Source organism: Lagopus muta, chromosome 13 (genome assembly GCF_023343835.1).
Source record: "Lagopus muta isolate bLagMut1 chromosome 13, bLagMut1 primary, whole genome shotgun sequence".
NCBI lineage: Eukaryota > Metazoa > Chordata > Aves > Galliformes > Phasianidae > Lagopus > Lagopus muta.
Window position 1 is genome coordinate 1,209,510 of NC_064445.1, and position 25,791 is coordinate 1,235,300.

Sequence of the window (25,791 nt, forward strand, 5' to 3'; positions counted from 1 at the left end):
CATCACTGGTTACATAAAGGGGTGATTCTGCCCACGCGCTCCTGGGGCTTAAAATCTTGCCTGGCCTTAAGCCCAGCTAATGTCAGAGCTGCCTAAGTTTAAGAAGCAGAGCTCATCCCTCCTGATCTCCCCACAAATCAGCCAACAATCAGCGAGACATTTGCCGTTTAATTCTGGACGCTGATGTTGATCAAGCAAAAAGCAGCAGCCCCCGAGGGGAGCTCAGTCCTGTCCCACTGCTGGCCCTGAGGCTGTTGGTGAGTGTGGGATGGGGCTCTGAATGGCACTGGGCTCCCCTGCCCATGGTTTTCCTCACTGTCTTGTGAGTGAGCACAGTGAATATGTTCCTCCTTGCAGGTGATGGCAGCAAATTCCCAGCAGCTGCAGTCTCCAGCAGCTCCATCACTGGGGTGAACCCCCAACCCCATAAGGTCCTGAGGGAGCATGGCAGCTCTGGATGCAAATAGAGCATCTGAGCCCTGCTAAGCCTCCAGCCGTGCTGCTCACAGTGCCAACCCCCAGGAGGGCCATTGCCAAGGGTTCTGCAGAGCATTGGCACACGAACCATTGAGTCCCCATTGCTGGTGATGGCCAATGGGGCTCCTGTTCCCATCTCCAGCATTTCCCCCATCTCTCCCTGCAGGTTCCTGGCTGTGTGGCACCTGACTTACAATGGCAGAAGGATCAAAGTAAGCCTGAATCCCAAGGCTGGGACATATCTGCCTGCCTGGGCACAGCTCCTGAGGATGCTCCTCTAGGGGGAGAGAGCAGCGCTGCCCCCAGCCTCACCACTGTTCTGTGCTTTTCCTGCAGGGTATTCAAGAAGACCAGTCCCAATGGGAAGGTGAGTCCATCAGGCACATGTGGGTCTGTCCCCAGTGCACATGAGCTGGTGGTGCCCAATGGTGAGGCTGCGGGGGCCTCAGTGTGGGGGACAGGGGACGCAGCCCAGGTTGCCATTCCCTTTGCAACCTCCTGCTTCCCCTATGCCTGCTATGGTGCCATCACTGGGGTCACTTTTCAAAACAAGTGTTTTAAAAAACACACGCAATTCCTGCGATGCGATGCCTGCTCCTTCACACCAAACACCTGCAGCACCACAAAGCTCAGCACCCACTGACCTGATGTGTTGTTTCCATTTGCCATGGGCTCCTCCAGCTGTCCATCTACCTGGGGAAAAGGGACTTTGTGGACCACGTGGAGTCGGTGGATGCCGTGGGTGAGTGTGGTTCCCAGGGTGCAGTTGGTAGTGAGTGGCCTCGAACATTGCTCTGTGTGGAGGGAGGAGTGAGGGCAACTCCAGAGGAGCAAACACCTCATTTTCCTACAAATATCTTTAAAGCAGTACTTACAAAGCAAAATTCCTTTGCAAGTAAGCCCTGGGGGTGGAGATGCTGAAGGAAGGGTCACCATCCCCATGCAGGCAGCTCTCCTGGCCTCCTCCCAGCTGAGCATCTCACAAGGACCTTCCCTCTCTCCAGCACACCCAGTTCACCACCTCTCCTCTCCCGTTATTTGCAGATGGCGTCTGCCTCATCGACCCGGAGTACCTAAAGGACAGAAAAGGTATTAAGGCACAAAAACCCATGTTACGCAGGGCAGGGACACAACCCCTGTAGGTAGCCATGCCTTGAAGAGATCTGATGAATCTCATTGACTTTATGTTTGGCGTCTGAGATCTGCTTTCAATGCCAATAAGCTACAAACACACCTTGTCTTTCTTTCCTCCTTTCCCAACCCTTCCCCTGCGCCTTTCCCTCCTCGCTCCCCTCCATTCTCACCCACGCTGGCCCCAGTCTATGTGACACTCACGTGCGCCTTTCGCTACGGCCGAGACGACCTGGATGTCATTGGACTGACCTTCAGGAAGGACCTCTACGTCCTGACCACTCAGATCTTCCCACCGGTGCCTGAGCAGGTGCCCAAAACCCTCACCTCTCTGCAGGAGAAGCTGCTGAAGAAGCTTGGTGAGAACGCCTATCCCTTCACCTTTGAGGTAAGGGTTGCTTGGTGCTTCCCAACCACGCATCTCAATGGGGATCATCCTTGGGCACGCTCTCTATCTGTGCTCTGTCTCTGTTCTGCCCAGATTGCCACCAACTTGCCCTGCTCGGTCACCCTCCAGCCAGGACCAGATGACGTGGGAAAGGTCAGATGCTGTCCCAGCCTGTCCCCAGGTTGTTTCTCTCTCACGGGGAAGAGGTTGGAAGGGATGGACAGCTGGAAGCAGGGCTGGGATCCGCAGGGATGTGGTGGGGGAAGGAGGGGAACAAATCTGAACCTCGTGCAGCTCAGAGCCTCTTTGTAACCCAACGTGTCCTCCCAGGCCTGCGGCGTGGACTTCGAGGTCAAAGGGTTTTGTGCTGAAAACCTGGAGGAGAAGATTCACAAGCGGTATGTATTCCCCTCAAATAGAGGGGAACCCTCATCCATTTCCACTGCCCTGAAACTGAACAACTGAGCCATTTGGGGGTGATCACCTCCGGAGCTGAGACAAGGCTGCAATGCCTGCTCGTGTCATGCTTGGGTTGGGGACTTTGCCTAAAGGAAGGGTGACGGTCCCTATGCCTGTGTCCACCCCATCCTCAGAGCAGCCTGTAGACTGCAATGTTTGAATGGAAGAATTGAGGTGCCCCCGTAGACAAGCTATGCGTGCCTAGGGAGGCCAGGGGGTGACAGCTTCTCGCCCTGCAGGAACTCAGTGCGCCTCGTCATCCGCAAGATCCAGTTTGCACCTTTGAAGACAGGCCCAGGGCCCAAGTCAGAGACCACCCGGCAGTTCATGATGTCTGACAAGCCCCTGCACCTCGAGGCCACCCTGGAAAAGGAGGTCAGTGGGGGGCTGTTCCCAGGGATGGGGACCGGGACTTCTTCGGCCCCAACCCCATTTGCTGGCCACGTAATTGAGCTTTTTCTGACTGCAGATCTACTACCATGGAGAACCCATCAACGTGACTGTCAATATCAACAACACCACCAACAAGATCGTGAAAAAAATTAAGATTGCAGGTGAGAGGAGTTGTCCCAGAACCCCTGTGTTGGGTTGGAGAGGGGGAATGTGGGCCTGGGTCTCTGCCACCATGCCAACGCTGCTCCCTCCTGTGTGCCTCCAGTTGATCAGATCACAGATGTGGTTCTCTATTCACTGGACAAATACTCAAAGACTGTGTGCATGGAGGAGATCAAGTGAGTAAAAAGGAGCTGGCAAACAGAGCTGGGGAGAGGAGGGAGGGGGAGAAAGAGAAGCTGGTGGCGATGATGGTTTTACACTGAGCAAGAACAAGGTTAGAAGTGCAGATGTGAGGAAGCAGAGGAGAGGGAAGGCTGCAGACACTGAGAGTCCAGCTTGAGCCTGGGGACGTCCCTGGGGAAAGGTGCACAGCTGCCCCCAGGCTGCTTCCTCTCCCCGTTTTGCATCTTGAGCCCAGCCGCAGTCAGATGAGGTCTCTGTGCTCCTGAAAAAGAGGAGTGACAGAGCAAAGATGGGAAGGCAGAAAAAAAGAAGTGGTTGTGAGAAGGAACAAAAGGAGGAAATGAGCCCAGGCAGCTGCAAGGGAGGGGAGGATGGGGTAGGAAGGACGTCACACTGGCACGGTGCTGAGCACTGATCAGGGGGTGCTGGGTGCTGGCTCTGAGCTCTCCTCTCCCAACCCTTCTAGTGAGAATGTGGCAGCCAACTCCACCTTCTCCAAAACGTACTCTGTCACCCCCACGCTCTCGACCAACCGGGAGAAGCGAGGCCTGGCTCTTGACGGCAAGCTCAAGCACGAGGACACCAACCTGGCCTCCACCACCATGTAAGAGCCTCTGCATCAGAGCAAATCTCAGCTCAGGCACCTCAAGTGGCCTCCAGAAGCTGTGGCCTCAGCCACTGATCACCCTTCCCTTCTCTCTGTCCGCCACGTTGCTTTGCAGTACAATCTAGTGCACCCCACATCAGTGCAATTGCTCTGGGGGTCATGAGGTTGGCTGCATGTCACAGCTCTGCTCTGCCTCTCTCCTAGCCTGAGACCCGGCATGGACAAGGAGGTGCTGGGGATCCTGGTGTCCTATAAAGTGAAGGTCAACCTGGTGGTGTCCCGAGGAGGGTGAGCTCTGTGGGCATGGTGGCAAGGACACCTCTTGGGTCGTGCGCTGGGGTCTTGTACAACTGGGCTGGTGACAAGGGGATGGATGCAATGAGAAGGAGCTCATGCTGTGGGTTCCTTTCTCCCTGCCCATTTCCAAGGACTGTGGAGGCAGCTGAGGTCCACCTCATCCTCTTTGTCTCCACCACTACTGCCCTTCACTTATTATAAAGCATTTTATTTCAAAGCTAAAAAACCGACACCCTTCTCTTCTTCCTTTGCTGCTTTCTTTCCTTTATCTCCATGGCCAAAGCATCCTGGGGGATCTCACATCCAGGTAAGGAGGGAGCTGCCCACAGCGCTCAGTGCCAGCACAGTGCAGAGCCGGGGCCAGCATCGTGCAGCACTGGGTGGGTTCACTGAAGGAAGTGCTTCTGCTTCCAGTGATGTCGGTGTTGAGCTGCCCGTCATCCTGATGCACCCGAAGCCTGCGGACGGTGAGTAGCACCTGACATGCTGCCGAAACACCAGGGAAGAAAATGTAGTTCCTGTTCAAGGGGGAACTGATAGGACTGATGGCTCTGGAAAGTCCCAACGGCTGGATGAAGCGCCCCAGAAAATGAGGCACATGTGACTCATCAGCCACGTGTTGCTCAGGACCAGACAGCGTGCTGGAGGAGCAGCTCTGCTCCCTGCTGCCACCCACACATGGCAGGCTGTCCAGAAGAGCACCTGAGCATTGAGATGCCTGTTGAATGTCATTTCTTTATTAACTATAAACATCTCTATTTCAATCCCTGCCTTCCCATGCTGTGCTTACAAATGGACCACACAGATAAACCAAGGTAAGTTTACTTACACCTCAGACTGCATTTCCTCCAACATGCAAATTGTGTAAACCCATCGCAGATATTCCATTTTGGGTAATGGAGGTGCTCTTAAATTAGAACATCCATGCCAGCAAGCCTTGTGCACGTGTCACAGCAGGCAGCACGGCATCCCCTACAATGGCACAGGCAATAGGATGTAGGCCTATTCATGGCAGCCATTGCTACCAGCCGGCCCCACAGCTCTCACAGCTCCCAGACCCTGCTTCTGTGTCTGGTTCGTGCCACAGTGCAGGGTGTTACATGGGGGTGTGGAGCCTGGAAACTCAGTCTGCAGCACTGCCTCAGCTCAGCAAGGACACAGAGGCTTACAGAGAAGAAAAGCTGTTGGCTTGCCCCCACCATCACAGCCCGCAGATTTCCCCAGGTCGTTTCATATTCACACACTCCTGGAATTGTTTTTGCTGACTCTTCATTTCCATCTTTTCCTTTTCTGGCTCTCCCTTGCTGTCATCCACTTGCCTTTTGCAAGGAGGTAACGAATCCCTTTGTCACCACTGTAGCTCCCTTCCCCTCCTTTTTCCCCTTGACACTATAAAACACTGCCTTGAATTAAACCCCCCAAAGTTGCTGGCCCTCCCCCGGCTCCCCAGCTCCAGTTTGGGCTGCACGCCCGCAGGGTGTCTGCAGGGGGAGCCGGATTTGGGGTGGGGTTCAATCGTTCCAACCTCACCGCGCTCCTTGCAGCGAGGAGGACATCGTCATCGAGGAGTTCGCTCGCCAGAAGCTCAAGGGAGAAAAAGACGATGAAGACGAGAAGGAGGAAGGCGAGAAGGAGGAGAGCTGAGCTGTCTGCAGACGGAGGCACGGGGGGCCGTACCCCCACAGCACCCCGCAGCCCTGCCCGCCCTCAGCACCACGTGCCCGTAGCTGCCCCGCTCTGCCCCGCTCTGCCCCCTAGTTGCCCCGCTGCCCCGGCGCTGCTATCGGGCTGTCCCACCGCCCACACTGAGCGCGGAGCTCCGGCGCTCGCACGGCCCAGCAGCGGCCCCGGGCGCCGTGTCGTCCGTCACCGGCCTGAATGACGCGATGTTTTCGGCGTGTTTATAAATAAACCGACGCGAAACGAGAAACGGAGCCGTTTTGTAGGAGCGCTACAACGGGGGTGGGCTCGAGGCCGCCGCCCACCGCCAGGTGGCGCTGTGCCGCGTCGGTGACGCCATCGCGGCGGCGGCGGAAGTGACGCCATCGCGGCGGCGGAAGTGACGCGCGGCGCGGCGGGCGGGGCGGCGGTGCCGGTGTGTGCTCGGCGGCCTCTTCTTCTCCTCAGTCACGGCTCCGGCTCGGCCTCTCCGCGCCGCCATGTCCGCCCCAGGCAGCGGCGGCGAGTTCGGCAACCCGCTGCGGAAGTTCAAGCTCGTCTTCCTCGGCGAGCAGAGCGGTGAGCGGGGCGGGGGTTGGGCCTGCTGCTGAGGTGCCGTTAGGCGGGGCGGGGCCGGCGGGGCGGCGGCCGGAGCGGGAGGGGGGGGGAACCGGGGGCGGCGGGGCGGGTCGGGCCAGGCCGGGCCGGGGGGTCGGTGGGCTGGGAGGGCTCGGCATCTCCTCACCGCCCGCGGCTGCGCTGCGCCCCCGGAGGCGGCGGCTGCCTCCCGCATCCCGCACTGCCGTCGGTCTCCTTTCAGCCGGACGCCGGCTCTGTTTCGTGCCCCTGCCCTCACGGTGCGTGGATGACTTGCGTTATTTTCTTGAAATCGGGGTGCTCCGTCTGTGTCGCTCTCCCGTATTTGTCGTCTCCTCCACCGCAGGACTGCGTCTTGCAGGAATTTCCAGAAGTTTTCAGGTTGAGCTGCCTCAGCGAGGCGGGATCCATGTTGCTGCTGACAGGTGCTTGCTTTCCTGTTGCTGGCGCTCACCATTTCGCTGCTTTCTGCAGCTGCTTATTCCTTTTCTTTCCTCCCTTCTGTCTTTGTTTTTTGCAGCTTCCCAAGAGAATCAGGGATCTTTGGTTCCCGTTCTCATCAGTTCTTGCACTATTTCTCTTGGTGACATTTGGATATGTGCATTTTTTAAGCAAGCTATCAAAGTTCACAGGATCACAGAATGGCCTGGGTTGGAAGGGACGTCAAGAATCACGAAGCTCCAACCCCCTGCCACAAGCAGGGCCACCAACCTCCCCATTTCACAGCAGCCCAGGGCCCCATCCAACCTGGCCTTGAACACCTCCAGGGATGGACGAGGCATCCACAGCCTCACTGGGCAGCTGTTCCAGCACCTCACCCCTCTCCTAGTACAGAACTTCCCCTGACATCCAACCTAAGTCTTCCCTCCTTCAACTTAAAACCATTTCCCTTGCCCTGCTGTTATCTACCCTTTCCAAGAGTTTACCTTATATCTAAATATCATTTATGGACAAATGATCTCAGTATTAAACGCTGCTTTTCTGTGGAGCTAGTGGCAGCTAATTAACGTCCAAGGCAACACTGTGTCAGCTTTTGATGCTTGCATCTGGGAGTCCCAGACTTGGTGATTACATAAGTGCCCAAATATGAATAACAAAGCAGTTTTACTGCTTGCTCAAAGCAAACAGGCAGCTCTATGCTGTTCTCATCATAACATACTTAAATTGAGGGTCAGGTTTCCATAGTGATTAGATTTTTTCTTAGATTCCTTTGACTTAGTGCTCACCTATTATCTCATGAATGAATTTCTCAGCTGGTTATTTCCCAGGTGGGAGTAGCTGGGAAGTAGCCTTATGTTGGCAAGGTCATTCTGGCAGTCAGTGGTACCAGTGTGTGAATCCTGACCAGCAGGTTCTTCCACTGCTCTTTGAAAGTAATTTTGCCTCTTCTTTTATAGTTGGGAAGACCTCTCTGATCACCAGGTTTATGTATGACAGTTTCGACAATACTTACCAGGTATGTGGTAGACACTCCTCTGTGAACACATCTAATTCCCAGTACTAAAATGCATTCCTGTTGTGCATGTCTCCATGAGGTATCAATTGAGTATCATACACGAGACTGTAGTGTGAGTTGAAACGTAGATCAGACTGGAATTAAGTCCCAGTGTGCTATCAGGGTGTGCAGTGAGCAGGAGAGCTGTGAGGTTTAGATCCTGTTTGGGTGTTGGAGAACTGTGAGGAAAGCAAAGAGAAACGTTGGTTTATGGGATCAGTGAACAAAAAAGACAATGGTGAGGATGAGTGAAGGTCAGTATGGAGCATCAGGAAATGGGGAATAAGGTACACGTGTGCTTCTGATAGTTCTTGGTCTCTGCTATCTTTATAGACGTCCTGTTAAAATAGGAGTAGTTGAGTCCAGACTACGTGGACGGACCCCCAAGAAGTCAACGTGGTGAATTTTCTCTCTGAGTCTCTCTCTTTTTAATTTTTAAATGTATGTCTTGTTTTTTAGCTGAAAGGGTATAGATAGAAAAAGTCAGGGAAATTTTGGCAAGGAGAGAGCAGGGTAGGGATGGAGAGACTTCAGACTGAGAAGCTCAGCATGTGTAGGAGGCGCAGAGATCTTGGGAAGAGTTAGCTGAAACAAAATGGCTTAGTGGTATTTCAAAGGAGTACTGAATGTCTTTGAGGAAGATGAGACTGTGGTGGCCTCTTTTAATGCAGGCCAGGAAGAGTTATTGGTTTCAGTTGGAGTAATTTCAAGCTGGAAGGTAACAGAGAAGGTGGTTTTCTGGAGGACGAGTCATTTACTGAAACCAGATCTACTTGTGCTTTGTGTGCTTTTATTCCTAACCCTTGTTAGGTGCTCTGGAGGGTTTATCTTGTTGTGAGCTGTCTTGGCTGCAGAAAACAGGGCTCCTAGAGAAGAGCTACTGACTGCAGAAATTGGCAGCTGTGGTTTGATATCAGCTGGTTTTTGTTCTAATGGATGCTTCCAGAACACGTGGTGCTGCCCGTGTTTGAGTCTGGAGATTGTACTAAAATCTATTCAGTAATCAGTCACTTGTTTCCTGGGGTTGTGAGGGGCCGGGATGCCTGCTTGATTTAAATGCCTGCAAACGTTTAACACCTCTAACTTTGTAAGTTACTTTGGGTGTTTCTGTACTGGAATGTCTGTGCAGCAATGGAAATGTGAATGGAGGGAGGTAGATGGAAAGAACTGCTTGGGAAGTGCAGCTTCTGGTTCTTCTTGAAAAGGAAGAGCATTCTCTGTTGTTGGATAGCCCTGAATCAACGTTACTTTTTAGGTTTCAGCGCAGTTGCTCACAATTTATTTGCTCTACCTTCTGGTTGTTTCTAATAAGAGAAATGTTACCAGAACAAATTGCTGTAAAGCAGAGGGAGATGACAGGACAGATACGATCTGTGCTGAGATGCACGAATGTCAAGGAGGTAAAATTAGAATTTGGAGGATCTTGGGAGTTGAGAAGTGTTGGAAGAATAGTGTGAAATAGAGATAGTGGAGATACCCAGATTGCTTTGTTTTTATCAACTCATTTGAGGGCAAATGACTTCAACAGCTAAATTACAAGTTAGCAAACGTTCTTTAGAGATTGTGTAGAAAGATCTGATCTGCAGATCCTGGGAGGCAGTTCCTAACGCTTTTCTTCTTTCCAGGCAACCATTGGAATTGATTTCCTGTCAAAAACAATGTATCTCGAAGATCGCACGGTAAGTGAGGCGTCCGTGTGTCGGTGTGGCAGCAGCAGCTGCTGTGGTGCTGTTTGCTGGCCAGGCCTCCAGCGACTGCTGGAATCCCACAGCACCTTCAGAGGGACAGCCTTTGTTGAGTCAGATCACTGACCCGTGGCCTTGCTGGTACCACTAGCATGTAAGGCCTCCAGCACTGAGCCTGATCCTTCCATGCAAAACTGGGGTGAGCCCATGTCCGAGCCGTGGGGAGCGACTGGCTGCTCTGCTTGAGAGGCACGCTTTGCTCCCAGGATTTGCAGTGCTGTCTGTAGGGGTTGTCAGTGTGACTGGATGTGGACAGACCCCAGGAAGCAATTCCAAGTTTTGAAGTCATTCAGGATTAACAATAGTGGCACGGTTCGTCTTTGCAGAAAGGTTCTATTTGTAGCACAATGCTGACTTTCTGTTAATAGAGCGTTTTTGAATTTAGCTTGCATGAGACTCCATTTTGCAGGAGTTCCCTTGTATCTCTCTCCTGTCTTTCAGCATCTGCCCATTTGTTCCTGTTTTGCTAGCAGTTGCCTTTTTGCTCATTTTATTACTGGCCAAGAAGCTGCTGGCAGGAGGGAGGGGTCAGCGCTGCAGTGGAAGCCTTTTGCACTATTTTGGGTCTGTTGCTTTTGAAGAAATCTCATCCCTGTGTGTGGTGAGATTCTCCTGAGTGCTTCTCTGCCATCTTACCAGCGACTGATTGTTAGAAAAGACCTCACTGAATCTTTAGGAGAGCTGCTTGGAGAATGTTCTTGTGTTGTTAGCAGATCTTGAGAACGCACCTTGACACGTGTGAAGTCAAGGTGGAATGCCTGTGTCTTGTTTGCAGCAGTCTGTAGGTCTCAAGTGTAGTCCTGGTTCCTTATGGCTGTGTAGGTCACAGTGCTGTGCACCTCCTGGCCTGCTAGCCAGAAAAATGGCTGGTATACTGTTAGCTTTCTTAATTATTTATCCTGTTAAAATAACGAGAGGTGCTGAGTGAAAGTCAGGAGGGAGAAATACTAGCACACCAAGCTAGACAATGGAATGGTTTCTCAGATATGGCTGGTCCTATATTTTGCTATAGGCTTTGTCTGCTGTACTTGAAATGAAGAATGTGAAGCCTCCAACTGCAGCTTATGCTTTGACATCTATGTCTTTATGCCAAATAATATGTCCTGTATGTAGTGGTTGTACCCCACTGCTGTTCCTAGGCACTTCACATCAGAATTTCCAGTGGATTAATCAAAACTGTGTGTGGATGATGCACTCCTTAGGATTTGGAGTGGCCACAGCTAGCTAGCTGTAGGCTGCAGTCTGTATGACTTGTGTACCTGGAGTCCCCCTGTGGCAGAATGCACTGAGGTATGTATGCACAGTTCCCTCCTTAGCAGACAGGTTTGGAAGGTACTGTAGGGATATTTAGGACATGGGAGAGTGTGCTTGTGTACGAGTTGCTGCTGGTCATGTGGAGGGGGAGAGGTTATTCTGGTGTGTCAGGTTGCAGTTAGAGGTACCGCTGCCTCTTTTCACGCTTCTGTTCCATGTTAACTTTCCTTTTGTTGCATTTTTTTTAACCATGCAGGTTTTTTTTCTTTTTATTTCACTTCAGTTTCGGTTTTGTTTTCCATTTTCCTGCCCTTTCCTTTCCCTCTTCCCTGCACTTTTCCGTTTCCCAGATCAGGCTGCAGCTGTGGGATACAGCCGGCCAGGAGAGGTTCCGCAGCCTCATTCCCAGCTACATCCGTGACTCTGCTGTGGCTGTCATTGTCTTTGACATTACAAGTAGGTATTGAGCCTGAGTGTCTGCAGAGGCCTTGCTTGTAACGTGTGCCTTTTGTGCTTTGGAGGCAGTGCTGGTTTCTGAACGTAGTTCAGTGCAGCGTCTGATGCACGGGCTCAGATGCAAATGATGCAAATCGTTCTCTACAAGGTCTCACATCGCTTACATACCTTCACAGGTTTTCTTTTTCTAGCTTTCCCATCCACCCCCATAACTTTCCCATCCACCTTTACGTGTCAGCAGAGCATTCAGCACAGCGCCCTTCAGCCGCTCACACAGGCGCTTGTCCAGTCTGAGCTGTGAGATGTTGGTTCTTCTAGAGCTGTCCTTGGTTGTCATGCTGTTTATCTTGCTCCACAGCTTCTGCTCTGAACAGTTTTTCTTGTATTCCCACAGTTAAGATAGAACATCAGCCCCAGAACTGCAGGTGTTTTGTGAGCTGAGGGGGAAATAGGTGAGCATCAAGCCCCCAAACCAACATAAACCCCATCTGCTGACACCTAAACTGGGCAGTCATTTAAGTCTTGTCTGCTCAGAAATCAAACTGTGGAAATGATACAGAAAACTGCCCTGGCAGGTGGGTGAATAGGGGTTATGGCTGTGTGTGACTTTGTGGAATGAAAGGTGGCTGGTAGCCTTTAGAAAACTTCTTAGCTTTTCTGTTTGTTTTTTTGTGGGTTCATTGTTGTTTTTGTTGTTGTTTTTGTGCTTTTTTTCCTGTTTTGGTGTTTTTTGTTTTGTTTTTTCAAATCTTCATATGTTTCCTCCACTCTGGGTAACGAGAGAGGTAATAGAGGAGACAATTTCAGAGGCCAAACCAGTGAGTTACTGCCAGACTAGGTAAAACACTCATTTAAATAGAAGCAACGTGGTGACTTGTGAGTATTCAAGACTCCCATTTCATTGAAGAGCAGAACTGACAACTCATGTGAGTCACCAGAGAGCTTTTGAGAAGGAATTCCTCTCAACACAATTTCTGAAGAATAAATGAGTTTATATGCAAACTGTCTGTAACTCTTGGCATAAGCATTTTAGTGTAGGAGAATAATTTAATGATAACTCTGTTATCACTTCCACTTGATCTGGCTTTTTCAGCTAAGTGAGCTACAGCATCAGCTACACAGGATTCATACCCCCTGAATTAAGCTGAAGTAAAGCACCACAGATTTAAACAAACAAAACAGCACTCCTTTGGCTTGCCTTCCTTCTGTCACAGACTGTACCTTATTGGGAGCCTTCATGGATCAGGAGTTTGTTTCACTTTGGAAGATGGAAGTGCTGAGCAGCTGATCACAAACTGCCCTCAGAACGAGAGGTTGATGGTAGCAAAAATAATCACGGTGTTTCAATTCTGTAGCTTAAGTATTTAGGGAGGATTTCTGGTTTGGTGCAAAGTATTGTAAAGCTGATCTTCCGGGGTTTGAGGGGTGCTGAGATGTGCTGTGGTGATGTGCTGGGAATGGGTTCGCATGAGCAGAGTTTCAGGCTGCAGAGGCTGGCATCTTTTCCTCCCAGCTGTTGTGACAGGTTTAGGAGGCTGTTTATCCAGGCAGGTGGAACAATCTTGCCACAGTCTGGCTTGTTATTAACAACTTCCAGATGTGTCAGAAATAATTAAATGACAGCTGATCTCATCGTGCCTCAGTAGTGGTCTGAGCTTTTCAGATAACATCATTTTTTTCCCTTTACTGCTCTTTGTTCTGTGCTTAGCAACTAGGAAGCTTTTAGTTTTCTCACGATAGTGAAGGAATACGCTTGTGTGCTCTTGAGGGCATGATAATGGTGACTGAGGGGATTACAGAAATAGTTTCCAGTCTGAATGGAAGCTGAGCTGTGCATTTGCACTGTCTTTAGTAGCAGCTGTATTTGGGAACCTCAGTCTTCTCTAAGTTCATGTTGATCACAGTTGTGTAAAACAGGGACAGTCCTGTGAGTACCTGCCAGGATGCTCTGAACAAGTACAGCAAGCACTGCTGGCTCCACTACTTGTTCCTCTTCAACAAGATCAGCAGGGCCAGCCTGTCACCTTCAGTCGCTTTTGTGATTGTGAATCTGCAGTCTAGAGCATTTAAATCACCCCCTTGGTGAATTCTGTGGGTGAAAAAAGCTGGTGCAGCAGTAATGTTTTGGACGCTGTAAGGAGCTCATTGGGAAGTTCAAAGCCCAGAGCCTGAAGCAGTCGTTACTATCAGTCTGATCTGCCAGCAGTGGCGTGAGGTCGTCCAGGCCCTTGGAGTTCATCACCCTGAGTTTCCAGGCGTAGTGAGGAGCCCTGATCTCTGCTACTGTAACAACAGCTGCCTTTAGAAGAAGGAGCCCTAGCTGTACGGCCCAACTGTAAGCTCTGATCTTCCTGAAGTCCTTGGGCAACCATGTGGGTGTTCTGATACAGATGTGTCTTGTTTAACCTGTTGTATCAAGACATTTTGCAGACGTGTGCATCTATTTACATTTTTCTTGTAAACAAACCAACCATCAGACCTTCAGAAACTGTTTTCTCCCTTGCAGCCTATCTCCTGTCTGTGGTTATGACTGCATGCACCACATATTCATACATACTAAGAGGGGGAAAAGGATGGTAGCAAACCAGATGCTAGTGCTGTCATTGAATAACTTGGTTTGTGTTTGGAGATCATGGTGGTTCTGGAGATAAACTGTATCTTACAGCATTTGGTACTTGGTTCTGACTCTTGTGCTTATTAAAAGGGGAGAGCCCAGTGTCCTTTTTGCACATGAAGCCTGTATTGTAGCATTTGCTTTTTTTTCTGCTGGAATTTAAGTTATCAGTTGCCCTGATGTTGCATGAAAATCTCCATTGCCATCTTCTGGCTGCATCATGCTGGGAGAATGGATGCTGTTGCACTACTTGGTGTCAGACTTGAGGTAGTTAGGTGTCTGCCATGTGGTAAATGCCCCAAGAGTTTTAACTGGGTCATGGTGGGCCAGGAGGTCTTGCATGAATAAGCCTGGGTAGGCTAGGAAGGTGGCTCTGTTACTTACCTGTGCCTTTAGCAGCAGTGGCTGGAGGTGGCAGCCGTAACCTGGAGCTCTTTGGGATGTGGTGGCCATGGGAGTAGGAGAATCTCTAGGCAAGCAAAGGAGGTAATGAAAGCACATTGCGTGCAATCAGAATCTGAAAAGCCAAATTCTGCCGTGTGCGGGTGCTTGCAGCTGGATTACAAGGTCAGTGCCAGCTTCTGAGACTGAGCTGCGTGTGGTCGGTTCTAGAAATGGCCTTTCTCTAAAGGACAGTTTCCTCCTTTCTTTTCTCTCCTGCGTTCTCTCTGCTCTCTCTGGCCTGGTACCAGCAGGTTCGGCTGCAGCTCTGGGACACAGCAGGCCAGGAGCGGTTCCGCAGCCTCATTCCCAGCTACATCCGCGACTCCACTATTGCTGTGGTAGTCTATGACATTACAAGTGAGTGATCTTCAGTGTCTCGTTGTTTGAAATCCTGCATGTGAGCAGAACTGCTCCCTCGAGTTCTGCGTAAAGATGATTAACAGTAGAAACGTCCCCCTGCCCCTGCGGGTTTTTGTGTTCGGGCAGAAAACGATTTGTGGGTCATTTGTGTGTGATGTGGGGAGACTTGGAGCATCTGGATGCAGGCATACCCAGATCTGTGGGTTTTCTTTCTCACTTCAAAGTAGTTTTATCCTTAACATTCCCATTTGCTTCTTCCTTACAGACTTGAATTCCTTCCAGCAGACCTCCAAGTGGATTGATGATGTTCGGACAGAGAGGGGAAGCGACGTCATCATCATGTTGGTGGGGAACAAAACTGATCTGGCAGACAAGAGGTAATAGAGGAGCTGGTGGCCTTGCTGCCCTGGCCAGGAAGAGCAGGGAACTGGCTGCCTTGACTCTTAAAGTCCTGCGGATTTCACATCTTAGGGCGTGCTGTAAAATGTTTGCCTTTAAAATTCCTAATTCTGTGATGCTGCTTCAACTAACAACCACCAGAATAGCTTTTCAGAGGACCACATTCTGCATTTCTATTTCAAATTCATCCCTTTATTGTTAAATTAAGAAAACATATTTAATGTTTTCAGAGATTTTCCTTTATGAATGCATTGGAAATAGCGTAGATAAGGAAAAATTGTTTATTTCAGTGATCAGCTTCACCGTTAGTTGACAGAAAGAAAATGGAGAACGCAGCTTCTGACAATCCCAGTACTTTAAACTAACACATGCGTGCATATGGGTACTCTGAGATGTGTTCTTTGTGTTTCAAAGGGTATATGAGACCCTTAGTTATGAGGTTATGAGGAATTTTTATTTGGTGTAAAAGAATCTCAGAAAAAAAAAACTGGGCAATGCCTGGATCTCACAGTAAAACAGAGTGTTATGAAATCGAAACCTGGCTGTTCATGAGACGCTTCCAATCACAAGCTACCATCTTCAGAAGCTGTTTTCTCAGAAAAGAAATCCTGCACTATTACCTGGGTTGCCTGCTTGTTTACTTTTCTCCTCAGTATGATGTGCCTAACAGCAGTCTGACCGTTCCATTATTGGATGTTGCCATGTTTTAAATCATAAACTTTGCTTTACTCACCCCTGAGATGTAAATCCTGCCATGGGAAATATTGTGGTGCTTTTTTTTTCCTTCCCCTTACATTTTGGTGTTGTACAAATGCTCATGTGAGACAAGAGCCAGCATCCCTGGCTGTACAGGGATGCTTTTTGCCCTTTGTCCCGGTGCAAGTCGTGCTATTAGTTTTTAGTTTGCTGTGCCTAGCAGGAAAAGCACAGTACTAAAGCTCATGATAGTTGAGGTTTTCCTGAGTGCTGCGTGGGCTTCTGTACTGATGATACTTGTGGAGATGTTTCCTCTGCCCTTCACACCTTCCCATCAATTGTTTTACTTTTCCCAGCTCCATTGGAGGCCAGTGCAAGTAATCCATGCCTTACGCCCCGGAAACGTTGGGGGAACTCAGTGCCCCAGAGCTTCAGAAATGGGATTGATGTATAGAGCTGACTTAGGTTAAGAAATCCAGGTAGCAAGAAGTCAAGAGTGGTCTGGCTTCTGATTTCAGCTCCTAAAAGCATCTGAACGAAATCTGATGGGTTGTAGTTCATTCAGCAGCTCTGTGTGCTGACCAGCTGCTATCACTTACGCCCTCCCAGGAGCTGGAAATACCTGCAGCTCTCTAACTGAAAAATCTGGAGTTCAGATTTGAGGCTAATTTGTACCAATTTGCATTTTTTTGTATAACTGTAAAATCCAGTGGGATAATTCCTGCCTTGCATTATTTTCTGGTGGTGCAGAAGAGTATGTGCAGAACAGCTGTTTCATCTCTGCCATACAGATATAAAAACCAGAAACTTATTTGAACCATAGCTGTGGTTGGAGTTGATGTAGCACTGAAAATCAGAAGTTTAAATTAAGTGCCAGCAGTCCTGGCCTAGGCTTGAATTTGCAATTTCATGTAAATCCTGGTATCAGTAAAAGAAGCCCCACTGTCTTGACCAGAACTATAAAATAAAAGCAGCTCTGTGGCAAGCTGCAATGCTGGGCCTCTTAATTCTGGAAGAAAACACAGTATCAGTTTGAACCTTATCACATTATTCTTTTGTTTTAAGTAGTATACAGCATATTGGAACCCATTCCCCCTGAGTGGTGATTCAGGTTGAGTTCTGGTGCCAAGAAGCTGAACTCAGGATAGCAGTGGTTTTATTTGCTGCAGCCTGTTAGTTTTTCTTTCCTGTTCATGTTGCTTCAGTTGGTGGCTGGTTTTTCTGCAGTTTTCTTTTTATCAGTTTTTGGACTATTTTTCTTTGTTTTGGTTTTTCTTTTCTGTGATTTGTTCTCATTGCTGTAGACAGGTTTCTATAGAGGAGGGTGAGAGAAAAGCCCGAGAACTGAATATGATGTATATTGAAACCAGTGCTAAAGCAGGATATAATGTGAAACAGGTATGTACAGGGCATTGGTCAGAGATGCACTTGCAGGTGCTTGCACACAAGCTGTAGCTGCTGCTGGAGCCTTTCTGATTTCTTTCTGCAATCTTGTGGAGTTCCCTTCAGTTGGCTTTTGGGAAATGGCTTTTTGCAGCAGGTGCAGCTCATGGGGATTCTTCCTTCCCTTGGGAATGCTGTGAATGAGACTCAAATGTATTGCATAAAACTTCATCCTGTGCTGATCACCCTTTAGTAATGGTCTGAAGTCCAGCTGTTCTCTGAATCACTTGCCTGACGTCTCCTCAGCTGGAGAACTCAGGGGTCTTGAATGCCCAGAGCTCCTGAGGTCTCCACTTCTGGACTCTGCACCCTGCTGATGGGCAGTGAATGGGCCTTTCACTGACAAGTGTCTCACTCACAGATATCTCCAATTCCTCTTGACTGTTTTTCCTTTCTGTCTTTCTGCTTCTGTTTGCACCTTTGTCCAGGCAAATCACTACAGAAGAAGGGGAACAGAGAGCCAAAGAGCTGAATGTGATGTTTATTGAGACCAGTGCAAAGACTGGATACAATGTGAAACAGGTAGATGGATCTTCTGTTCTCGAGGCAGGAAGTTTGTACTTTCCTTTTGCTCTGTGGGAGGATTAAGCTTCTGCTTGGGGTTCGTGTTCTTCAGATCTTCTTCAGATACTTGCTTGTATTTGCTGTCAGCCTCTGAAATGCTCCTTGCCCAGTGGTCACTGCTGCTGCTTTACCTAGTGAAAGCTTCCTTCGTGTTAAATCAGTGAATCCCTGTTAAAGCTAAGGAAACTTAACTTACCTTGAAAGGTAAGAGGATCTAAAAATGAAATATGCTGAGGAATAGAAATGGCAGTGCTCAGTGCAGCGTGTCCAACTTCATTCTGTCCATTCCCTTTGCTGCTGCTAACCATGAACGCAGTTTTCTAAACTCAGTTTTGACTCCAGTCGAGTCAGTAGCATGTGCTGATGCTCAAAGTGGAAGTTTCTGCTTCTGTTGACGAGCCACTAAATAAATAAATAAATAAAATCACAGAATGAGGTTGGAAGGGATCTCTGGAGATCTTGTCCAGCCCTCGTGCTCAAATCATAGTCAGCTAAAGCAGGCTGCCCAGATCTGACTCCAGTTGGATTTGGAATATGCCAAAGAGCAGAGACTCCATCTCTTCAGGCAACCTGCCCCAGTGCTCAGCTACCTTACAGCTGAGGTTAAGGATCTGCAGAGAGCATAAGCGTGAGTAGAGTTGGGAAGCTGCCAGCTGGGATACCTGCTGAACTTTGCTGCACACCAGCTGGCTGGAAGAGCCTGGTGATAGGATTAGGGGATGCATTTTGTTTCTGTGGCTGTTTTGGTGCTCAGTGCCTTGATATGTTTTCCAAGTGACATGTATTGAAGGTGTGGATGAGAACATCTGCCAAGCTACTGTGAAGAAAAATCATTGTCAGCTGGTGATTCCTTTAGTCCTTTAAATGAGAAGCTTTTACACGGCATCTTTCACCTGGCTGTCCAGCAGTGTCTGTGTTATTTGCTGCTTCATTAATGGTGGCAGGGGGAGCTCTGAGCACAGGTTTAAAAGTATGCAAAACCATTTTCTGCCTTTATGAGCGTATGCTTGTCCTTCCCAGCTCTTGTACATCCTTAATAGCTGTAAATGGTTTAAGGGCTGGTTCGGCCCGGTTCCGTGACGAGCAGGAAAAACACAAAACCATGACAATAGCTTAAAGCAGCTCACCCAGGCTGGCCATTCTGCCCAGAGGTGGCTGTTTCACAGCAGGACTGAACTGAAAGGGTCGGCTGTAGAGCCTTGGTTGTTCCATAGACTTCTGGAGCACAGCTCTGAACAAACTAAAGGCTTGTTAGAGGTCCCGAGCCAAGCACTGTAATGTAGCTGTGCGTAAAAGCAGTTGAGGCTGGAAATAGTAAATGGTAGCCTCTAACATGCTTACCTGTATGCAGGGGGGATTTGTTTTTGTACATCCCTAGATGAACAATTTCTAATGAGAAAGAACTCCATGTTCAGCTCGAGGAGAAGCAGATAAAAGCAAGCCACCTGTTTGGTAGGCATTCAGTAGCTTCATTTCCTTAAGCAGGCTTGTTACATTGTTTATGGAAAAAAAGTCTTGTGGCATTTGATTGTTGCTTTGCTTGCTAAAATACCCGTGTAACAAGTCTGTAAGATGCTCAGGTCTGCCATGGAGCAGTATTGGGGTGGGTTTTGTGGTGTTTTTAGTTTTTGACACGGATTTCTTTCTGAGGAGCTGTCAGTTCACCTGTTGCTACCTTTCAGCTATTCCGTCGTGTGGCTGCTGCCTTACCTGGGATGGACAGCACACCAGAGAAGAGCAAAGAAGACAGTATCCTTGTTTTCTGGATATCATAGGATTTGGCAATTAACGCTTTGTGAGTGTGGGCTCGCTGACTTGTTGGCACATTGGAGGAGTGGGGCCAGGGGGGTCTTTCAGAGACACGGCTGAAAACGGAGCAGTGTGGTGCTTACCTGCAGCTGTGAAGTGTGACCCCTGCTTGTAAGTGGACTCTGCTCTGACCAAGAAGGGCTGCTGACAACTCTTTAAGATACTGATCATGTTCTCTGGGTCTTTTTCCTTCTCCTTGAGATGGGTGATTTCCTTAACTTACCTCCTGCAGTGATTGACATCAAACTAGAGAAGCCTCCTGAGCAGCCAGTAACGGAGAGCGGTTGCTCCTGCTAACAGGCCCGTTCTGTAGCAGCACATTCCCCAGCTGGCCAGTCTCACTGAAGAACATCACTGCTCATTGGCTAGGCAACCCTACTTTGGGCTGAAAAAACAATCTACTAAGCGAGCGAACTCCCTGTTTACGGTGGGGAGCAGCCCTGGCCGCCCCTCTTACTGCATGGTATGAGCCTTGAGTGCAGAATGAGTGTCCTGTCTTTTATTTTACTTTTTTATGTTGTTGCACTTTGGCACCGTGGTGCCCTTTACACTCTCTCTCTTTCTCTTCCTCCCCTTTCCCACCTTGAGCCTGTCTGCTCAGATGTATCATGTGAATGCAATGGAAAAGCCACCAAGTTAGGGAAAAGACAAAAAAAAATAAAGCTTGGGGGTGGGTTTTCCACTTTCCTTTACTGCCTTGCATATTAACTAGCTCCTGTCCACTCCAGTCTTGTCTGTTCTGCATCCCCACTTCCTCTGTTTAAAGGCTGCTCCTTTTACAACAGTCACTTGGACTTGGCCTTGCCTTGTTGGGCAGTACAGGTTATCTGTTTCTAGGCTTCCTGCAGGGCACACACACAGTATTTGCTCTTCGGTTTCTCCTTTCTGTGGATGATCTTGGCTAAGTTTTGCTCATGACTTCTGGGTTTTGCCCTGCACTCTGACCCTCATGTGACGCAAAACACTGGAAACTCCCAAACTCTTTGCTTCGACCTTGTTGCTCCCATCTGCGTAGCAGAGACATCCCACAGATTGCTCCCTGCAGTGTGAGTATCTTCCTGTCTGGAGGATGTTGGTGCTTGGTGTGTTGGCAGTAAGATGTGGGGAAGGAAATGGGTACAGAGACTTTGCAGCATGAAGGTGGGTGGGGAGAAATCCTCAGGGTGATTTGTAGGGACCTCGGTCTTTTCTGTCAGCAGCAAAAGCAAACAGCTCTGTGGAGCCCATCACTGCAGGAGCAATACCTGGGAATCGTGTGTGCTGTTCAGGTTCCTTTCCTAGTCTCCATCCTTCTGTTTGCGGTCACATAGCCTAGGAGAGCAGGTGGGCTACAGCAAATTAAAGGCCACTGATAGCTGTTCTGGCTTCATATCTAGGTTGCTGCTCAATGAAATCACAGCTGCTTCTGCTTTTGTTGTCTCAGAGAGTGGGGGGGTAATACCCTGCTGCTTTTGGAATAGTGGTAACAGAGACAAGTGCTAGCAGGGATTTATTATCATGGGTGAGTAGGGGAATGTACACTGCTAGAGTGCATTGTATTGTCACTTCTGGATGCCTGAGGTTGGGAAATAGCTCGCTTTTCCCTCAGCTCTCTGCCCCTGATTTCTAGCCATGTTAGCAGAGCTCTTTGTAAACTTTCATTGTGATATTTTTTTTGTGTGTTTGTGTGTCCATCTGACCAATCCAGAAGTCAGGAGGTCTGTTGACAGAGAGGAGAAAAGAACAGCCAGGTGGTTTTAAGCCATTCGCCAGTTCTTTCATCACCCAGCCTATGTATCGCCGCTGGGGATGCTGGTGGGGAGCAGCACAGCGTGCCACGGTGTTAAGGGTACAAACAGGGACAGTGATGTTTGGCTTAGTGAGGCCCTCCTAGCAGGATGCCTTGTCGGTCACTGACACAGCGTGTGCACTTTGAAACCTGTGGGCTGGGGAAGGAGGGGAGGGGGTGACCTCGGGCTGGGTGCTGGTGGCCTTGTTGGAGAGGCGCCTGGTCGGAGTGCCATGGCTGCTTCCTGGTCATGTTGGCTTACTGGCATCTGGTGACCGAGCTGCAGGTGGCTGCCCTTGTGCTCAGAGAGCTTTGTCCCTTCCCTCCACATGAGCTGGCCTGCAGGAGGAAGCTGGGATGTCATTTCCCCATTTCATTCTGGAGTGTCCCTACCCCTTACCCGCAGTTCCAGCCGGCATGGCTGGGTCCTGTGCGCCCAGCCCCAGCAGGAACTCAGCCCCTCCTCTGTACATACTCCTGTCACGTGGGAATTGCTGATATTTGTTGGTGTGTGTGTGTGTCTGCTGTAGAACAGGTTTTGCTGTCCCTTTCTCATGGGCAGGCGTGCACTGTGCCTGCCCTTGTATTGTTCTGAGTCACGGGCCTGGGGGGGAAAAGGGGGGGGACCATAAGTAATGGGGGGAGGGGTAACTAGTGAAATAAAATAGTTCACTTCCCACTGTCTTCTCTATGGATGTGTATAATATTGAGTGTGTGTCTGGCCCTGCTGTCTCCTAGCTGTTAGCCAAGTGTGACTATTACTATGAGTATGGACTGTCCGACCACAGCCGTGTATCACACTAAATAAAGTTATTTCACCAACACCTCCTCTGTCCTGCTTCAGCAGCAAGCCGGTGTCCTACTGGCAGCTTTGACGTGGCTGTAGGGGGCGGGAGCTGCTCTGCCCGGCCCCGGGGTGGTGACGGAGCGGGGCTGGGAGGCACTGTCCCGGTGCAGGGCCGCATGGAGCGGGCGCAGGTGCCCGACGCCGCTGCTTTCCGTGCCTTCAGGCAGCGCTGTCAGGATGGCAGCTGGCAGCGGGACCGCGGTGGGCTCGCCGTCAGCCTCCAACTGCCACCGCCTGGCTGTGCCGTGCACCAGCTCAAGGTGAGGGCCGGGGGCAGCACCGGGCCGGTGGTCGGCTTCGGAGCCTCTTCTGAGCTCCCGGTGCTCCCTGCAGTGCCGCATCGATGTCCCGGACGTGCCAGCAGAGACGATGTACGACGTGCTGCACGACAGCGAGTATCGTCGGCAGTGGGACAGCAACGTCATCGACACGCACGACATTGCCCAGGTGGCTGCCAACGCTGATGTGGGCTACTATGCCTGTGAGTGCAGGGGGCCGAGGGGTGGTGCTGGCCTTCTTTTGTAAAGCCTTGGTCTGTGTTCAGCAAGGTACAGCTCTACCCAGCCTGCCTGGCAGGAGGGACATAATTTGGGGTGCGGGATGCAGCTCAGCACTGCTGCTATGTGAGGTGGGCTGCTGAGGGATAGGAGTGGTGCTGCGTGGAGATACTGAGGTAGCAAAGCAAGGTTGGGAGGATGCTTGGCCAAGGCAGGAGCCTCTCGAGGGGTGCTGAGCTCCGTGGTTCCTTTGTGGTGCTTGGGCAGGGGAAGCAACTTTTTCCCTTCCTCATCCAGGGCGATGTCCAAAGCCCTTAAAGAACAGGGACGTGGTGATGCTGCGAGCCTGGCAGGTGGAGGATGGGTATCACACCATTATCAACTTCTCCATCAAACACCCGGTGAGTGAGGAGCAAGCTGGGCTAGAAGGCTGTCCTGTTACAGGATCCCAGGATCCCACCTGTGTCTGGGGTAAACTAGAACTCCCAGAGCCCATCGCAATTAGCTTCCTAATTCCTGGACGAGATCCCAGCTGGAAGCAGCTGATCTAGCCTGGTCGTTGCTCTGTGTATTCAGTGCCTGAGAGAGGGAGAGGGCAGGGAGCATGGGAGCCAGCATCTGACTGCCTGGTATGTCTGCACAGAAATACCCTCCGCGCAAGGACCTGGTAAGGGCGGTCTGTCTCCTAACGGGATACCTGGTGCATTCAACTGGGCCCAACAGCTGCAGCCTCACCTACCTGGCTCAGGTGGATCCAAAAGGTAACTGGTGCTGCTGGACTTGTGGAGTGGTGATGCAAATTCTGGTCACAGTGGAAATCTGGCTTATAAGCCAAGAGTGCGTTTACGTTACATGGCCCTACCCTGTTCCAGACCCTCTGGTTAAATCTAATGCCACAGCTTGCTATCAGGGCTGTTGGATGCTTGGTAGAAATAAAGCCATTTTCTGGTGCAATAACTTCACGTTTTCTCCCCCAAATTTATTAGGGTCGTTGCCAAAGTGGGTTGTGAATAAAGCCTCGCAGTACCTGGTGCCGCAGGTGAGTGGAGCGTTTCTATGGTGCCTATGCCAAGTGCCACCCCATGGCTGGAGCACAGGGCTGGAGAATGGGTGTCCCTGGGCAGCGGAGCTGCACTAGCAATGTGCATCGTGGCTCACCTCAGTGTGACATTGCATTCTGTCAGCCTTACCAGTCCCGACAGCTGACTGATTCATTTCCGAAGCCAGAGGGAGGTGAATAATGCCACTATTCCAGTTTCCACTTGTGGAATGTCCTCCCTCCCCTCTGCTGTTCGTGCAACATCTGAATAGGACCTCGAGGCTCAGGAGCTTTCGGAGGTCCTAAACCAAGCAGCAGAGCAGGACAGGCACAGAGGATTTCTGTGCCTTGATGGTTTATAGGAAGTTTGATTTCACTTTTCCTAAAGCAGCTGATGTCATTGGGAGATCTGAGCAATTAGAAAATGGTCCTACAAGGAAGTTAAAAACTGGCCTTTCCTGAGCTCCTATGCAGCCAGAAAAGAAATGCAGTAGCTGTCAGCAGTGGGCAGATTGCCGAGAGTTGGTCTAAGCTGCCACTGTTGTTTCCCTCTGTGCTTCCCTGCTTTTGATCAGATGTTAAAGAAACTGCACAAGGCCTGCGTGCAGTACCCTGCCTGGAAGCAGCAGCACAACCTAAACATGAAGCCCTGGCTGTACCCTGAGCAGAACAAGCTTCCCGTGCTGGCGCTGTCGGAGCTGGCACTGCAGAGTGCTGCGTCGCTGGAGAACATCGATGAGAGCAGCCTGGCTGAAGAGAAGGATGAGAGCAGTGAGCACGGCGGCTTGGAGAACTGATGTTGCTCAGGCTTGTCTAGTGGTTTACAAGAAGGGAGGAAAGAGGTTTTTTACTGAAAAAAGAAATCTTCATGCTTGTAGCCTTTTCTCATGAACCAGCTGCGTGGCTCCTGGCATGCAGGCCCTGCTTCCTGCAGGGCACACGGGATGACAGTCCCCACCTGGTAATGTTATGCTCTGGGAGAATTCATACCACGTATTTCTCAGGTGAAACCTGCCCTTACAGAATACTGCTTGTTCTGAGCCTGTTGCTCCCAAGAGGTCAAGTTACCTGTGGTACCTCTGCCAGGCTGCTCTACCAGCTGGTGAGTTACTCATTGACAAACTGCTCTTTGCCTCTGTCCTGTGAGTGGCTGAAATATCTTGTGTTGCTGGAGCTGTTGTTTTCCCAAAGGGAATCAGTAACTACCTGGTGTTTCTCTCCAGCTCTGAACGATGAAACAGACTGGTGACAAGTACAAGTGACAAGTACTGCTCTGTCCATTAAAGATACTTAAGCCATGAATGGTCCTTGAGAAGAATCCACTCCTTCCTTTTTAGCCCACAGCCATTTGTGGGGGCTGCAGAAGCACCTGAGCAATTCTGAGTAGTTGCAGAGGAAGCTGCCCTGGGCAGGGCTGATTTCTCTGGTGCTCCTGCGAGGCTCTGATGTAGGATTAAGAGGTGGGAGTTGTATTTGCTGTCCTCTGCGCAGTGAGGTCAAAGCCCTCTTTGCTCCTGGGCAGCGTGGTTGTGCCAGAAGCCTGATGTGTGCAGTCGTTTGCTGTGCTTTGCACCAGGCAGAGCACAGGGGTGGCTTTGGAGCCAAGGATCGGCCCTTGAAACTTCACTCTGGCAAGCCTGAGCACAACCCCAGGGGAAGACAGAGCAAAATGAAACATCATCTGGTTGTAATTTGTAAAGCTGGTGTGAGACTGGAAGCATACGTGCTCTGCATTTCCATAGAAGACTTCTTACTTTACTTCTCATGGTATTACAGTGGGTGGGCCTGGATGCTTATTTCCCTGATAGAAAAACAGACTTGTGTAGCTGAAGGTCTTTTTCCTAGCATTTTTAATTCTACTTCAGCTAAGGCCAATCTAGCAGAGCTGAAGCTGCGTTACGGCTGCTGCTCCTAGCTGTCTCAAGTGATGTAACACAGACAAATCCTGTTGCAGCCCTTCTTTCTGGCAGCACTGAAATGCCACTCCAAACTAATCACAGGCTGACTT

The 25,791-nt window shown here is 50.1% G+C and overlaps 3 protein-coding genes across 8 annotated transcripts; all 3 read left to right on the forward strand.

The window, feature by feature from the left end:
* Window positions 1-643: 643 nt before the first annotated feature.
* On the forward strand, window positions 644-6,014 carry ARR3 (arrestin 3). Its single transcript, XM_048959740.1, has 16 exons — window positions 644-689; window positions 814-844; window positions 1,159-1,219; window positions 1,522-1,566; window positions 1,797-1,996; window positions 2,090-2,149; window positions 2,327-2,394; window positions 2,695-2,830; window positions 2,925-3,009; window positions 3,114-3,186; window positions 3,660-3,797; window positions 4,005-4,088; window positions 4,381-4,404; window positions 4,512-4,564; window positions 5,312-5,324; window positions 5,642-6,014. Exons 1-16 carry the CDS (start codon window positions 673-675, stop codon window positions 5,739-5,741), a joined length of 1,188 nt encoding a protein of 395 aa, XP_048815697.1. The 5' UTR covers window positions 644-672; the 3' UTR covers window positions 5,742-6,014.
* A 129-nt stretch (window positions 6,015-6,143) lies between these two features.
* On the forward strand, window positions 6,144-21,469 carry RAB41 (RAB41, member RAS oncogene family). 5 transcript variants are annotated; one of them, XR_007379631.1, is made up of 9 exons: window positions 6,144-6,335; window positions 7,751-7,809; window positions 9,474-9,527; window positions 14,613-14,718; window positions 14,987-15,098; window positions 17,121-17,214; window positions 17,688-17,781; window positions 19,506-19,572; window positions 19,865-19,909. XR_007379631.1 is itself a non-coding variant. In XM_048959307.1 (9 exons), the coding sequence occupies exons 2-9, from the start codon at window positions 7,784-7,786 to the stop codon at window positions 19,927-19,929; spliced, it is 630 nt and encodes a 209-aa protein (XP_048815264.1). In that variant the 5' UTR covers window positions 6,204-6,335; window positions 7,751-7,783; the 3' UTR covers window positions 19,930-21,469. The 5 variants fall into 5 exon arrangements, 4 of the variants coding, with proteins under 4 accessions (XP_048815263.1, XP_048815262.1, XP_048815261.1 ...); XM_048959307.1 differs by lacking the exon at window positions 17,121-17,214 and adding an exon at window positions 11,198-11,303 and having other exon boundaries at window positions 6,204-6,335; window positions 19,865-21,469; XM_048959306.1 differs by lacking the exons at window positions 14,613-14,718; window positions 17,688-17,781 and adding an exon at window positions 11,198-11,303 and having other exon boundaries at window positions 19,865-21,469.
* A 574-nt stretch (window positions 21,470-22,043) lies between these two features.
* On the forward strand, window positions 22,044-25,085 carry LOC125699603 (START domain-containing protein 10-like). 2 transcript variants are annotated; one of them, XM_048959303.1, is made up of 6 exons: window positions 22,046-22,507; window positions 22,581-22,728; window positions 23,042-23,145; window positions 23,388-23,505; window positions 23,731-23,783; window positions 24,359-25,085. In XM_048959303.1, the coding sequence occupies exons 1-6, from the start codon at window positions 22,364-22,366 to the stop codon at window positions 24,578-24,580; spliced, it is 789 nt and encodes a 262-aa protein (XP_048815260.1). In that variant the 5' UTR covers window positions 22,046-22,363; the 3' UTR covers window positions 24,581-25,085. The 2 variants fall into 2 exon arrangements, with proteins under 2 accessions (XP_048815259.1, XP_048815260.1); XM_048959302.1 differs by having other exon boundaries at window positions 22,044-22,507; window positions 23,388-23,783.
* Window positions 25,086-25,791: the final 706 nt, after the last annotated feature.